Here is a 15555-nt window from a genome sequence, read left to right on the forward strand (position 1 = left end):
CTTCATCTCTTTCTTTATCTCCTTATCTCCATCTTTATCACTTTCTTCATCTTCTTCAACTCCTTCTTTATCTCCTTCATCGTCTCTTTCTTCATCTTCTTTATCACCTCCTTCTTCATCTCCTTCATTATCTCTTTATCTCATTCTTTATCACTTTCTTCATCTTCTTCTTCATCTCCTTCTTTATTTCCTTCATCATCTCCTTCTTCACCTCCTTTGTCATCTCCTTTATCTCCTTCACTTCCTTCTTCACCTCCTTGCATCCTGCGTCACCTTCTCAGACCTTTTCCCGCTTGACTGGCTCTTTATGAAGACCAAACACAACTTGAGGAGTTCAAGACCTCCGCCAAGGCCAGGGGTCAGTAGTTGTGAGCAAAGTGCTTCCTGGTTCTTGCAAGAGGACATGTGGTCAGTGGCCAGATGCTCCTGGTGCACTTTTATCCAGACTCTCACCAACATGTTCACCTCTCTAAAAAGATTTGCAGAAGCTGCATTGGTGTCACAGATGAAATGATGCAGCATAACTCCAAAGGAGTCAAGATGATAGTAGTCAGTATTTGACGAGCTCACTGTAAAAAATGTAAACAACTGGCAGCAGTAAACAACTGTTTTACTGTAAATTGGTCAACTTGTGACTTGACTACTTTCCAGCTGAGAGGCAATATTTATCATCTAGAATGAACTTTCACCACCTCAGAGGCCATGCAGCAGCTCGACATGTCAATATAGCAGCGTAAGCTAGTTAGCGCTCTGTGATCACGCCACTGCTAAAAGTAGTTCCTCGGTGTTAGCGCTTCTAATAACTATATGGCTAATACTTGTTAATATTCAGCTCACGACATGTAAATGGAGTAATTTTAGAGGACTTCCATTTGTTGCATTGTTAGCCACCTCTTACTTGCCATATTTGTAGGAGTTAACTAGCAAAAAAAAAAGACAAACATTTGTGAAGGGTTGGCAAAACTCCCAAAAAAGTGCAGTTTCACTTTTTGCTGAGTCCCTTCTAACTGATTGTTTATGTTCAGTCTGCAACTGGACACGTGTCCAAATATGACACCGCTTCATGTTAGGTGACTCAATACCCAATAGCACCGACGTCATTCAGTCAGTGCTTACAAAAGTAGGGCATTTTCTACTCTTTGATTTGAGGTGACTCGGTACCCAATAGCACCGACATCATTCAGTCACTGCTTACAAAGGTAGGACATTTGTTGCTCTTTGATTTAAGGTGACTCGGTACCCAATAGCACCAACATCATTCGGTCAGTGCTTACAAACGTAGGACATTTGCTACTCTTTCATTCGAAGTGACTCGTTACCCAATAGCACCGACATCATTCAGTCAGTGCTGATCAAAGTAGGACATTTTCTACTCTTTGATTTGAGGTGACTCAGTACCCAATAGCACCGACATCATTCAGTCAGTGCTTACAAAAGTAGGACATTTGTTACTCTTTGACTTGAGGTGAATCGGTACCCAATAGGACATTTGTTACTCTTTGATTCGAGGTGACTCGTTACCCAATAGCACCGACATCATTCAGTCAGTGCTGATCAAAGTAGGACATTTTCTACTCTTTGATTTGAGGTGACTCAGTACCCAATAGCACTGACATCATTCAGTCAGTGCTTACAAAAGTAGGACATTTGCTACTCTTTGACTTGAGGTGAATCGGTACCCAATAGGACATTTGCTACTCTTTGATTCGAGGTGACTCGGTACCAAATAGCACCGACATCATTCAATCAGTGCTTACAAAAAGTAGGACATTTATTACTCTTTGATTTGAGGTGACTCGGTACCCAATAGCACCGACATCATTCAGTCAGTGCTTACAAAAGTAGGACATTTGTTACTCTTTGGCTTGAGGTGAATCGGTACCCAATAGGACATTTGCTACTCTTTGATTCGAAGTGACTCGTTACCCAATAGCACCGACATCATTCAGTCAGTGCTAAAAAAAGTAGGACATTTGCTACTCTTTGATTAGAGGTGACTCGGTACCAAATAGCACTGACATCATTCAGTCAGTGCTAAAAAAAATAGGACATTTGCTACTCTTTGATTTGAGGTGACTCGGTACCCAATAGCACCAACATCATTCAATCAGTGCTTACAAAAAGTAGGACATTTGCTACTCTTTGACTTGAGGTGACTCGGTACCCAATAGCACCGACATCATTCAGTCAGTGCTTACAAAAGTAGGACATTTGTTACTCTTTGGCTTGAGGTGAATCGGTACCCAATAGGACATTTGCTACTCTTTGATTCGAGGTGACTCGGTACCCAATAGCACCGACATCATTCAGTAAATGCTGATCAAAGTAGGACATTTGCTACTCTTTGATTTGAAGTGACTCGGTACCCAATAGCACCGACATCATTCAGTCAGTGCTAAAAAAAATAGGACATTTGCTACTTTTTGATTTGAGGTGACTCGGTACCCAATAGCACCGACATCATTCAGTAAATGCTGATCAAAGTAGGACATTTGCTACTCTTTGATTTGAGGTGACTCGGTACCCAATAGCACCGACATCATTCAGTCAGTGCTTACAAAAGTAGGACATTTGCTACTCTTTGATTTGAGGTGACTCGGTACCAAATAGCACCGACATCATTCAATCAGTGCTTACAAAAAGTAGGACATTTACTACTCTTTGATTTGAGGTGACTCGGTACCTAATAGCACCAACATCATTCAATCAGTGCTTACAAAAAGTAGGACATTTGCTATTCTTTGACTTGAGGTGACTCGGTACCCAATAGCACCGACATCATTCAATCAGTGCTTACAAAAAGTAGGACATTTGCTACTCTTTGACTTGAGGTGACTCGGTACCCAATAGCACCGACATCAATCAGTCAGTGCGTACAAAAGTACGACATTTGCTACTCTTTGATTTGAGGTGACTCGGTACCCAATAGTACCGACATCATTCAGTCACTGCTTACAAAGGTAGGACATTTGTTGCTCTTTGATTTAAGGTGACTCGGTACCCAATAGCACCAACATCATTCGGTCAGTGCTTACAAACGTAGGACATTTGCTACTCTTTCATTCGAAGTGACTCGTTACCCAATAGCACCGACATCATTCAGTCAGTGCTGATCAAAGTAGGACATTTGCTACTCTTTGACTTGAGGTGACTCAGTACCCAATAGCACCGACATCATTCAGTCAGTGCTTACAAAAGTAGGACATTTGTTACTCTTTGACTTGAGGTGAATCGGTACCCAATAGGACATTTGCTACTCTTTGATTCGAGGTGACTCGGTACCCAATAGCACCGACATCTTTCAGTCAGTGCTTACAAAAGTAGGACATTTGCTACTCTTTGACTTGAGGTGAATCGGTACCCAATAGGACATTTGCTACTCTTTGATTCGAGGTGACTCGGTACCCAATAGCACCGACATCATTCAGTCAGTGCTTACAAAAGTAGGACATTTGCTACTCTTTGACTTGAGGTGACTCGGTACCCAATAGGACATTTGCTACTCTTTGATTCGAGGTGACTCGGTACCCAATAGCACCAACATCAATCAGTCAGTGCGTACAAAAGTACGACATTTGCTACTCTTTGATTTGAGGTGACTCGGTACCCAATAGCACCGACATCATTCAGTCACTGCTTACAAAGGTAGGACATTTGGTGCTCTTTGATTTAAGGTGACTCGGTACCCAATAGCACCAACATCATTCGGTCAGTGCTTACAAACGTAGGACATTTGCTACTCTTTCATTCGAAGTGACTCGTTACCCAATAGCACCGACATCATTCAGTCAGTGCTGATCAAAGTAGGACATTTGCTACTCTTTGACTTGAGGTGACTCAGTACCCAATAGCACCGACATCATTCAGTCAGTGCTTACAAAAGTAGGACATTTGTTACTCTTTGACTTGAGGTGAATCGGTACCCAATAGGACATTTGCTACTCTTTGATTCGAGGTGACTCGGTACCCAATAGCACCGACATCATTCAGTCAGTGCTTACAAAAGTAGGACATTTGCTACTCTTTGACTTGAGGTGAATCGGTACCCAATAGGACATTTGCTACTCTTTGATTCGAGGTGACTCGGTACCCAATAGCACCAACATCAATCAGTCAGTGCGTACAAAAGTACGACCTTTGCTACTCTTTGATTTGAGGTGACTCGTTACCCAATAGCACCGACATCATTCAATCAGTGCTTACAAAAAGTAGGACATTTACTACTCTTTGATTTGAGGTGACTCGGTACCCAATAGCACCGACATCATTCAGTCAGTGCTTACAAAAGTAGGACATTTGCTCCTCTTTTCTTCTGCTGTTGGACTGTTTTCATCCCAAAAGGAGTTTCTGTCCTCTTTTTGTCTCTGATTTTGTTGGTTTGCCTCCCAGTGTGCTGACATCCAGGCCCTGGCTGTATGGTGGTCTGCTCCTCGTGGACCCTTCTTCCAGGACCAAGACCTTGCAAAGGTCAACGGTCGAATGAATGACATCTGTCCTTCAAGAAGTCCCGCCTCCTGGCTCCCTCTCCCCTCCTTCAGCCGCCGCCTAATCCCCCCGTGGTCCGGCCCCTCATGACTGGAATTTGCCGGCGCCTAATGGTATGCGCAGAAGACGAGGACCGGGTTGCGGGACAACATTTGCCTAAGGCCCGATCGATAGGCGGTCTTAAGTCCATCTGATTTTGATCAGCGGGGCCGACAGGGGGGCAGCTGGATGTGCCGCGCCCGCGTCAAGTTGACCTTTTCAGGGACGGCGGCGAGAGAAGGGGGGGGGGCGCTTGACTGGCACGAGTCTGTCGGGCTCGGCGACAAAGTCTGCAGAGACGTCTAAATCAGCGGCAGGCCCGGCTGTCGTATTTGCAAACTGTCCTTTGGTCGTGACACTTTGCCGATGATCCTCGCCTAATTTATGCCTGCAAATGTCCCCGCCGCAAAAATGAAAGCTAATAGAGTCATTAGCCGCTAATTCAAGCTGGGATACCTCGGATAAATTGGCTTACTTTGTAAAGCCCTCCCTAGATAATAGCCACACAACACACACAAACACACACACACACACACACACACACACACACACACACACACACACACACACACACACACACACACACACACACACACACACACACACACACACACACACACACCCTCTAAATGGTTGAAAGTGTGTGTGTTCAATGGCGTGTGAGACACGCTAACGTGTGTGTTCTTTGCGCCGCGTTACACCAAAGTGCTCTCTGCAGATGTTCCGGCGAGGACTTTGCGTGCCCTCGTGCGCCGCCAACCGTGCCCGCCGAGGCGTTAGCGGCGTGTTATTGTGCCGCCTGACGGCTGATGATGACATGAAATGTTTATGAGCATTGATCAGCGACGGCAAAGTGAGAGCCGTCTCGTATCCTCCGCTTAGCGGCACGCTGATGGATGCGCAATGATCTCCGATACAGGCAACGGGGAGACCTGTACACACACACACACACACACACACACACACACACACACACACACACACACACACACACACACACACACACACACACACACACACACACACACACACACACACACACACACACACACACACACACACACACACACACACACACACACACACACACACACACACACACACACACACACACACACACACACACGCACTGCCTCATTTAGCAGGATGCATGTATCACTGCGCGCATACATAAACACAGCGTTAATGTGCCGCCTCTTTAATTCATGCAGCTCTCAAGATGTGAAGACATAAGGACCACAAGATGGAAATTGTGATTAACTGTCAGTAATAACCAGTTAACTCGTGTGATTAACTGTCGATAATAACCAGTTAACTCGTGTGATTAACTGTCGATAATAACCAGTTAACTCATGTGAATAACTGTCAGTAATAACCAGTTAACTTTGTGTGATTAACTGTCAGTATTAACCAGTTAACTTGTGTGATTAACTGTTGATGGTAACCAGTTAACTCGTGTGATTAACTGTCGATGGTAACCAGTTGACTCGTGTGATTAGCTGTCAGTAATAACCAATTAACTTGTGTGATTAACTGTCAATGGTAACCAGTTAACTTTGTGTGATTAACTGTCAGTAATAACCAGTTAACTCATGTGATTAACTGTCAGTAATAACCAGATAACTTGTGTGATTAACTGTCGATGGTAACCAGTTAACTCGTGTGATTAACTGTCGCTGATAACCAGTTGACTCATGTGATTAACTATCAGTAATAACCAGTTAACTCATGTGATTAACTCTCAGTAATAACCAGATAACTTGTGTGATTAACTGTTGATGGTAACCAGTTAACTCGTGTGATTAACTGTCGCTGATAACCAGTTGACTCATGTGATTAAATGTCAGTAATAACCAGTTAACTCATGTGATTAACTGTCGATAATAACCAGTTAACTCGTGTGATTAACCGTCAGTAATAACCGGTTAACTTGTGTGATTAACTGTCAATAATAACCAGTTAACTCGTGTGATTAACTGTCAGTAATAACCAGTTAACTTGTGTTATTAACTGTCAATGGTAACCAGTTAACTCGTGTGATTAACTGTCGCTGATAACCAGTTGACTCGTGTGATTAACTGTCGCTGATAACCAGTTGACTCATGTGATTAAATGTCAGTAATAACCAGTTAACTCATGTGATTAACTGTCGATAATAACCAGTTAACTCGTGTCATTAACTGTCGATGATAACCAGTTGACTCGTGTGATTAACTGTCAGTAATAACCAGTTAACTCATGTGATTAACTGTCGATAATAACCAGTTAACTCGTGTGATTAACTGTCAGTAATAACCAGTTAACTTGTGTGATTAACTGTCGATGGTAACCAGTTAACTCGTGTGATTAACTGTCGATGACAACCAGTTGACTCGTGTCATTAATTGTCAGTAATAACCAGTTAACTCATGTGATTAAATGTCAGTAATAACCAGTTAACTCATGTGATTAACTGTCTATAATAACCAGTTAACTTGTGTGATTAACTGTCAGTAATAACCAGTTAACTCGTGTCATTAACTGTCGATGATAACCAGTTGACTCGTGTGATTAACTGTCAGTAATAACCAGTTAACTCATGTGATTAACTGTCAGTAATAACCAGTTAACTCATGTGATTAACTGTCAGTAATAACCAGTTAACTCATGTGATTAACTGTCGATAATAACCAGTTAACTCATGTGATTAACTGTCAGTAATAACCAGTTAACTCGTGTCATTAACTGTCGATGATAACCAGTTGACTTGTGTGATTAACTGTCAGTAATAACCAGTTAACTCATGTGATTAACTGTCGATAATAACCAGTTAACTCATGTGATTAACTGTCAGTAATAACCAGTTAACTCATGTGATTAACTGTCGATAATAACCAGTTAACTCGTGTGATTAACCGTCAGTAATAACCAGTTAACTCATGTGATTAAATGTCAGTAATAACCAGTTAACTCATGTGATTAACTGTCGATAATAACCAGTTAACTCATGTGATTAACTGTCAGTAATAACCAGTTAACTCGTGTCATTAACTGTCGATGATAACCAGTTGACTCGTGTGATTAACTGTCAGTAATAACCAGTTAACCCATGTGATTAACTGTCGATAATAACCAGTTAACTCATGTGATTAACTGTCAGTAATAACCAGTTAACTCATGTGATTAACTGTCGATAATAACCAGTTAACTCGTGTGATTAACTGTCAGTAATAACCAGTTAACTCATGTGATTAACTGTCGATAATAACAAGTTAACTCGTGTGATTAACTGTCAGTAATAACCAGTTAACTCATGTGATTAAATGTCAGTAATAACCAGTTGACTCGTGTGATTAACTGTCAGTAATAACCAGTTAACTCATGTGATTAACTGTCGATAATAACCAGTTAACTCGTGTGATTAACTGTCAGTAATAACCAGTTAACTTGTGGGATTAACTGTCGATGGTAACCAGTTAACTCGTGTGATTAACTGTCGATGACAACCAGTTGACTCGTGTCATTAATTGTCAATAATAACCAGTTAACTCGTGTGATTAACTGTCGATAATAACTAGTTAACTCGTGTGATTAACTGTCAGTAATAACAGTTTACTCATGTAATTAACCGTCAGTATTAACCAGTTAACTCGTGTGATTAACTGTCAGTAATAACCAGTTAACTTGTGTGATTAACTGTCAATGTAACCAGTTAACTTGTGTGATTAACTGTCAATGTAACCAGTTAACTCGTGTGATCAACTGTCAATGATAACCAGTTGACTTGTGTGATTAACTGTCAGTAATAACCAGTTAACTCATGTGATTAACTGTCGATAATAACCAGTTAACTTGTGTGATTAACTGTCGATAATAACCAGTTAACTTGTGTGATTAACTGTCAGTAATAACCAGTTAACTCATGTGATTAACTGTCGATGATAAACAGTTGACTCGTGTGATTAACTGTCAATAATAACCACTTAACTCATGTGATTAACTGTTGATAATAACCAGTTAACTCGTGTGATTAACTGTCAGTAATAACCAGTTAACTTGTGTGATTAACTGTCGATGGTAACCAGTTAACTCGTGTGATTAACTGTCGATGATAACCAGTTGACTCGTGTCATTAATTGTCAGTAATAACCAGTTAACTTGTGTGATTAACTGTCAATAATAACCAGTTAACTTGTGTGATTAACTGTCAGTAATAACAGTTTACTCATGTGATTAACTGTCAGTATTAATTAGTTAACTCGTGTGATTAACTGTCAGTAATAACCAGTTAAGTTGTGTGATTAACTGTCGATAATAACCAGTTAACTTGTGTGATTAACTGTTGATAATAACCAGTTAACTCATGTGATTACCTGTCAATGATAACTAGTTAACTCACGTGATTAACTGTCAATGATAAACAGTTAACTAATGTGATTAACTGTCAATAATAACCAGTTAACTTGTCTGATTAACTGTCAATAATAATCAGTTAACTTGTGTGATTAACTGTCAATAAGGATCAGTTAACTCATGTGATTAACTGTCAATATTAACCAGTTAACTTGTGTGATCAACTGTCAGTAATAACCAGTTAACTTGTGTGATTGACTGTCAGTAATAACCAGTTAACTTAACTAAAACTAACAAGCAAAATAAGACCGCTAATGACACTTAGCAGGCTAACAATATAGCACCAAGCAACAATATCCATGACTTTGTTTTATGCCCAATGAAACTGGTTAACATGCTCATACTTAGCTTGTCAACGCTGAGCAGGCTAAGAAGATTGCGCCAAACTACAATAGCATTTTAGCTAGCTTTATAGTAATAAAACTAAGTCATGGATTTTGTTGCTTCGCACTATCTTACCAGCATAGTAGGTATTAGCAGGCTAAATGTTAGTATTTTAGCCAGCTTTATAGGTATAAAACTAACATGTTAACATTTAGCCTGCTAAAACTTAGCATGCAAGCAAGATATCGCCATATCTACCAGACCCTCCGGGGCCTCTTTGAGTTGAGGGCCATTGTTGGCCCATGTACTTGAAACACAAGAAAATAAGACCGCTAATGACACTTAACAGGCTAACAATATAGCACCAAGCAACAATATCCATGACTTCGTTTTATACCCAATGAAATTGGTTAACGTACTAATACTTAGCTTGTCGACACTGAGCAGGCTAACAAGATAGCGCTAAGCTACAACATCCAGGACTTTTAGTTTTATACCTATACAAATCTGCTAGAATGTAAACATGTTAAGAAATAGCGCAAAGCTATAATATCCATGACTTAGCATTTTAGCTACGTTCGTAGGCATAATCATGGATATTGTTGCTTGGTGCTGTCTTACTAGTATGTTAAGTATTAACATGTTTGCATTTTATCCAGTTTTATAGGTATAAAACTAACATGTTAACATTTAGCCTGCTCAAACTTAGCATGCCAGCAAGATATCGCCATATCTACCAGACCCGCCATGCCTCTTTGAAGGCCACGTTTGGCCCACGTCCTTGAAACACAAGAAAATGAGACCGCTAATGACACTTAGCAGGCTAACAAGATAGCGCCAAGCTACAATATCCAGGACTTTTAGTTTTATACCTATAAAAATCTGCGAGAATGTCAACATGTTAACAAATAGCTGCAAACTACAATATCCATGACTTAGCATTTTAGCTACTTTCATAGGCATAATCATGGATATTGTTACTTGGCACTGTCTTAAGTATTAACATCTTAGCATTTTAGCCACTTTTATAGGTATAAAACTAACATGTTAACATTTAGCCTGCGCAAATAACCAGTTAACTTAACTAAAACTAACAAGCAAAATAAGACCGCTAATGACACTTAGCCGGCTAACAATATAGCACCAAGCAACAATATCCATGACTTTGTTTTATGCCCAATGAAACTGGTTAACATGCTAATACTTAGCTTGTCAACGCTGAGCAGGCTAAGAAGATTGCGCCAAACTACAATAGCATTTTAGCTAGCTTTATAGTAATAAAACTAAGTCATGGATTTTGTTGCTTCACACTATCTTACCAGCATAGTAGGTATTAGCAGGCTAAATGTTAGTATTTTAGCCAGCTTTATAGGTATAAAACTAACATGTTAACATTTAGCCTGCTAAAACTTAGCATGCAAGCAAGACATCGCCATATCTACCAGACCCTCCGGGGTCTCTTTGAGTTGAGGGCCATTGCTGGCCCATGTACTTGAAACACAAGAAAATAAGACCGCTAATGACACTTAACAGGCTAACAATATAGCACCAAGCAACAATATCCATGACCTCGTTTTATACCCAATGAAATTGGTTAACGTGCTAATACTTAGCTTGTCGACACTGAGCAGGCTAACAAGATAGCGCTAAGCTACAACATCCAGGACTTTTAGTTTTATACCTATACAAATCTGCTAGAATGTAAACATGTTAAGAAATAGCGCAAAGCTACAATATCCATGACTTAGCATTTTAGCTACGTTCGTAGGCATAATCATGGATATTGTTGCTTGGTGCTGTCTTACTAGTATGTTAAGTATTAACATGTTTGCATTTTAGCCAGTTTTATAGGTATAAAACTAACATGTTAACATTTAGCCTGCTCAAACTTAGCATGCCAGCAAGATATCGCCATATCTACCAGACCCTCCATGCCTCTTTGAAGGCCACGTTTGGCCCACGTCCTTGAAACACAAGAAAATAAGACCGCTAATGACACTTAGCAGGCTAACAAGATAGCGCCAAGCTACAATATCCAGGACTTTTAGTTTTATACCTATAAAAATCTGCGAGAATGTCAACATGTTAACAAATAGCGGCAAACTACAATATCCATGACTTAGCATTTTAGCTACTTTCATAGGCATAATCATGGATATTGTTACTTGGCACTGTCTTAAGTATTAACATGTTAGCATTTTAGCCACTTTTATAGGTATAAAACTAACATGTTAACATTTAGCCTGCGCAAACTTAGCATGTTAGCAAGATATCGCCAAGTAACAATATCCAAAGTTTTTTTTAAGGAAATAGTGTTGTCACTGTCATTTACGAGGAAAATACAACAAAAATCGAATTCTAATGAATATTTGTGAATAATTCCCAACCATAGTGAGTATTTAAATGACTCTTGGAACTGCTCCCAAGGATCGTTTCCTTGATGAAGCAAAAAAATAACCAAAATAACGAGCCAGAAACAGTTGTTTTTTTGCAAGGACCAGTTCTTTTTGCAAGGACCAGTTCTTTTTGCCAGGACCAGTTCTTTTTGCCAGGATCTGTTGTTTTTGCAAGGACCAGTTCTTTTTGCAAGGACCAGTTCTTTTTGCCAGGACCAGTTCTTTTTGCCAGGACCAGTTCTTCAAGACCTGACTCCTTTCAAAGAGCCATAAATCCCAGCAGCCAAAGAAGACAAAGAGCTGTTTGTCGTGCCGACGCGAGGATTCTAGCGCTCGGAGACGGATTCTTCTTCAGATGTGCGCTCAGCGCCCAACAGCTGCTGGCCGGAGCCAGCAAACACTCCGTCGGCCAATCCGTGACGCAAACGTTTCCATGTGGCCCGGAGTGTGAAGTCTGAGTCCGAGTGGCAGTTCTGACAAATCCTGACGCTCACCAGGGCAGACGGTGCCAGCGCCCCAGGCGAGGATCCTCAAGTGCTGCTTGTTTTCCCTGGAAGGGCTGGCGGCGCTGACAGCGGCTCCAGGAAACGTCCCACACAGCCGGCCACAGCAGGCAGCAGATGGAAAAGGCAGAGCCCTTCTGGGGCGAGGCGTGGAGGAAGAAGACCACGGCCTTACAGGAAGTGGGACTGTAAATCACTCCTATGATTTACACCCCGTGTGTCCGCAGATGGAATATTGATACCAACTCAGCTTCTCATGGTTTTTTACTTGAGTTTAACTCAACCAATCCTCGCAAGTCATGTGCAACCTCGTAACATTCTCCCATGCCTGCAACTTCTCCGCACATTTGAGCTAATCAGCGTCATTTAGGCCAATCGGAATTCTCTTTGAGCGGCACTCAAACGCGCACGTCAACCTGTGTTTGTTGTTTTGTGTGGACGAAGCAGGAACAGTAAAGTGTAACAATATACAGTGGAACCTCCATGTAACAAGCCCCAGAAAGAACTAGAAGAACACGAATAACTAGAAGAAGAAGTAGAAGAACAAGAACAAGAAGAACAAGACGACAAACTAAAAGAGGAACTAGAAGACGAACTAGAAGAAGAGCTAGAAAAAGAACTAAAAGAAGAAGAAGAATAAGAACAAGATGAACAAGAACAAGACGAACTAGAAGAAAAACTAGAACAAGAACAAGAACAAGACAAATGAGAAGAAGAACTAGAAGAATAAGAAGAAGAACTAGAAGAAGAAGAAGAGCTAGAAGAAGAAGAACTAGAAGTAGAAGAACTAGGAGAAGAACTGAAAGAACAAGAAGAACTAGAAGACCAAGAAGAACTAGAAGAATAAGAACAAGATGAACAAGAACAAGACGAACTAGAAGAAAAACTAGAACAAGAACAAGAACAAGACAAATGAGAAGAAGAAGAACTAGAAGAATAAGAAGAAGAACTAGAAGAAGAAGAAGAGCTAGAAGAAGAAGAACTAGAAGTAGAAGAACTAGGAGAAGAACTGAAAGAACAAGAAGAACTAGAAGACCAAGAAGAACTAGAAGAACAAGAACAAGACAAACTAGAGGAACAAGACGAACAAGAAGACGAACAAGTAGAACAAGAATAACTACAAGAACTAGAAGAACAAGAACAAGACGAACAAGACGACAAACTAAAAGAGGAACTAGAAGACGAACTAGAAGAAGAACTAGAAGAAGAACTAGAAGAAGAACTAGAAGAAGAACTAAAACAATACGAAGAATAAGAACAAGACGACCAAGAAGAACAAGACGGACTAGAAGAAAAACTAGAAGAACAAGAACAAGACGAAGGAGAAGAAGAACTAGAAGAAGAAGAACTTGAAGAAGAAGAACTAGAAGAAGAAGAAGTTGAAGAACTAGGAGAAGAACTAGGAGAACAACTAAAAGAACAAGAAGAACTAGAAGAACAAGAAGAACTAGAAGAACAAGACAAACTAGACAAACTAGAGGAACAAGACGAACAAGGAGAACAAGGAATAACTAGAAGAACAAGAAGAAGTAGAAGAACAAGAACAAGAAGAAGTAGAAGAACAAGAACAAGAAGAAAAAGACGAACAAGACAACAAACTAAAAGAGGAACTAGAAGACGAACTAGAAGAAGAGCTAGAAGAAAAACTAAAAGAAGAATAAGAAGAAGAAGAACAAGACGAACTAGAAGAAAAACTAGAAGAACAAGACAAACGAGAAGAAGAAGAACTAGAAGAACAAGAAGAGCTAGAAGAAGAAGAAGAGCTAGAAGAAGAACTAGAAGAGGTAGAAGAACTAGGAGAAGAACTAAAAGAACTAGAAGAACAAGACGAACAAGAAGACGAACAAGGAGAACAAGAAGAGCAAGAACAAGTAGAAGAACAAGACCAAGAAGAACAAGACAAACTAGAAGAAGAGCTAGAAGAAGAACAAGAACAAGACAAACGAGAAGAAGAAGAACTAGAAGAAGAAGAGCTAGAAGAAGACCTAGAAGAAGTAGAAGAAATAGGAGAATAACTAAAAGAACAAGAAGAACTAGAAGAACAAGAAGAACAAGACAAACTAGACGAACTAGAGGAACAAGACGAACAAGAAGACAAACAAGGAGAACAAGAAGATCTAGAAGAACAAGAACAAGAAGAACGAAGAACCAGACGAACAAGACGACAAACTAAAAGAGGTACTAGAAGACGAACTATAAGAAGAGCTAGTAGAAGAACTAGAATAAGAATAAGACAAGACAAACAAGAAGAACAAGACGAACTAGAAGAAAAACTAGAAGCAGAACAAGAACAAGACAAACAAGAAGAAGAACTAGAAGAACTAGAAGAAGAAGAAGAAGAAGAAGAAGAGCTAGAAGAAGAAGTACTTTTGTGTGTGTTAATAAATATTAATTGTTTAAATACAACCTCATTTTTATTGCAACATTTAAAAGTGAGGTGATTAGGGAAACCTTGTTTTTTTTATCGAGTATGACAATAAGTTGCTATTATAAGTCCCACACGTCAGATGGCACTCGTTTATCATTTTTGTGTTTGTTGCGCCCTAAAAAGTGTCAATACTGTAAGTATTGTACTTATTACACTGTAGTTTTCATTAACATGTTTGGAGGTGTTTAAATTGCCATGTAAAATCGCTAATGCTAATTGGTAGCTTGTCAATAGCAAAGCCAATGTGTATTGGCATCAACCGAGCGTATTTTTTTTGGAAAAGTACTTACTTTGGAGCGTTTTTTGAGTCGATTACTATGTTGGCATGGAAAATCACAACAGAAGGCAAAAGTAGTTTGCCGGAGTCCGCTCTCAGTGCTGCTGGAGTGATACCCGAAGTGCGAAGATTCGGCAACCATGCCTAGATATTGAACATGGCACTTTTGGATTTTACGTGAATTGGTGCCATAAAAGTACCATTCCTAACTAAATTGAGTGCCAAAGCAGAATTTCGAGCTCCCCAAACAAATTCAGCACAATTAAAACATACATTTGCCATTCTTTCTGACACAACAACAACAACAACAACAAGCGGGAATTAAACCCACTTCTTTGGATTTGCAGGCCAACACTGACGCCGCGCGCCAATGTTCTTATCCGTGGCGGAGCAGGAAGGGGCTAGTTTGCAATATAAAGTGAATCAGGTGTGTGGAGAGAGATGTCAGCGCTGCCTGCAGGAGCAAAGGTCACCGCCTCTGTACATGGTGCTGAGGACAGAGGGCCATCAGACTGGGGCGTGGCAGTGCTGACGGTGAGGCACAGCTGGCAGGTGATTAGATTTCACAGGTGGTACGTGTTAATCTAATCATCTGTTGTCTTTAACAGTAAGCGGCCGGGAGCAGGAGGAGAGTGAGGATACGGACGTGACTGAAAGGTCGCGTTCTGCTGGAGAAAACTTTTGGTAAAAACCTATGTATTGTATACTGAC

The 15555-nt window shown here is 40.3% G+C and overlaps 1 protein-coding gene across 1 annotated transcript in view; it reads left to right on the plus strand.

Moving 5' to 3' along the window:
* Positions 1-510: 510 nt before the first annotated feature.
* The window catches only part of LOC133636380 (trichohyalin-like), a 34476-nt gene continuing 19431 nt past the window's right edge, over positions 511-15555 (plus strand). The window contains exons 1-7 of the mRNA XM_062030374.1: positions 511-546; positions 4390-4559; positions 11869-12083; positions 12134-12319; positions 13396-14502; positions 15192-15378; positions 15453-15528. Coding sequence (XP_061886358.1) covers positions 511-546; positions 4390-4559; positions 11869-12083; positions 12134-12319; positions 13396-14312 — 1524 coding nt within the window. The 3' untranslated portion in view covers positions 14313-14502; positions 15192-15378; positions 15453-15528. The remainder of the gene's footprint in view (positions 547-4389; positions 4560-11868; positions 12084-12133; positions 12320-13395; positions 14503-15191; positions 15379-15452; positions 15529-15555) is intronic.

Source organism: Entelurus aequoreus, linkage group LG20, assembly GCF_033978785.1.
Source record: "Entelurus aequoreus isolate RoL-2023_Sb linkage group LG20, RoL_Eaeq_v1.1, whole genome shotgun sequence".
Classification (NCBI taxonomy): domain Eukaryota; kingdom Metazoa; phylum Chordata; class Actinopteri; order Syngnathiformes; family Syngnathidae; genus Entelurus; species Entelurus aequoreus.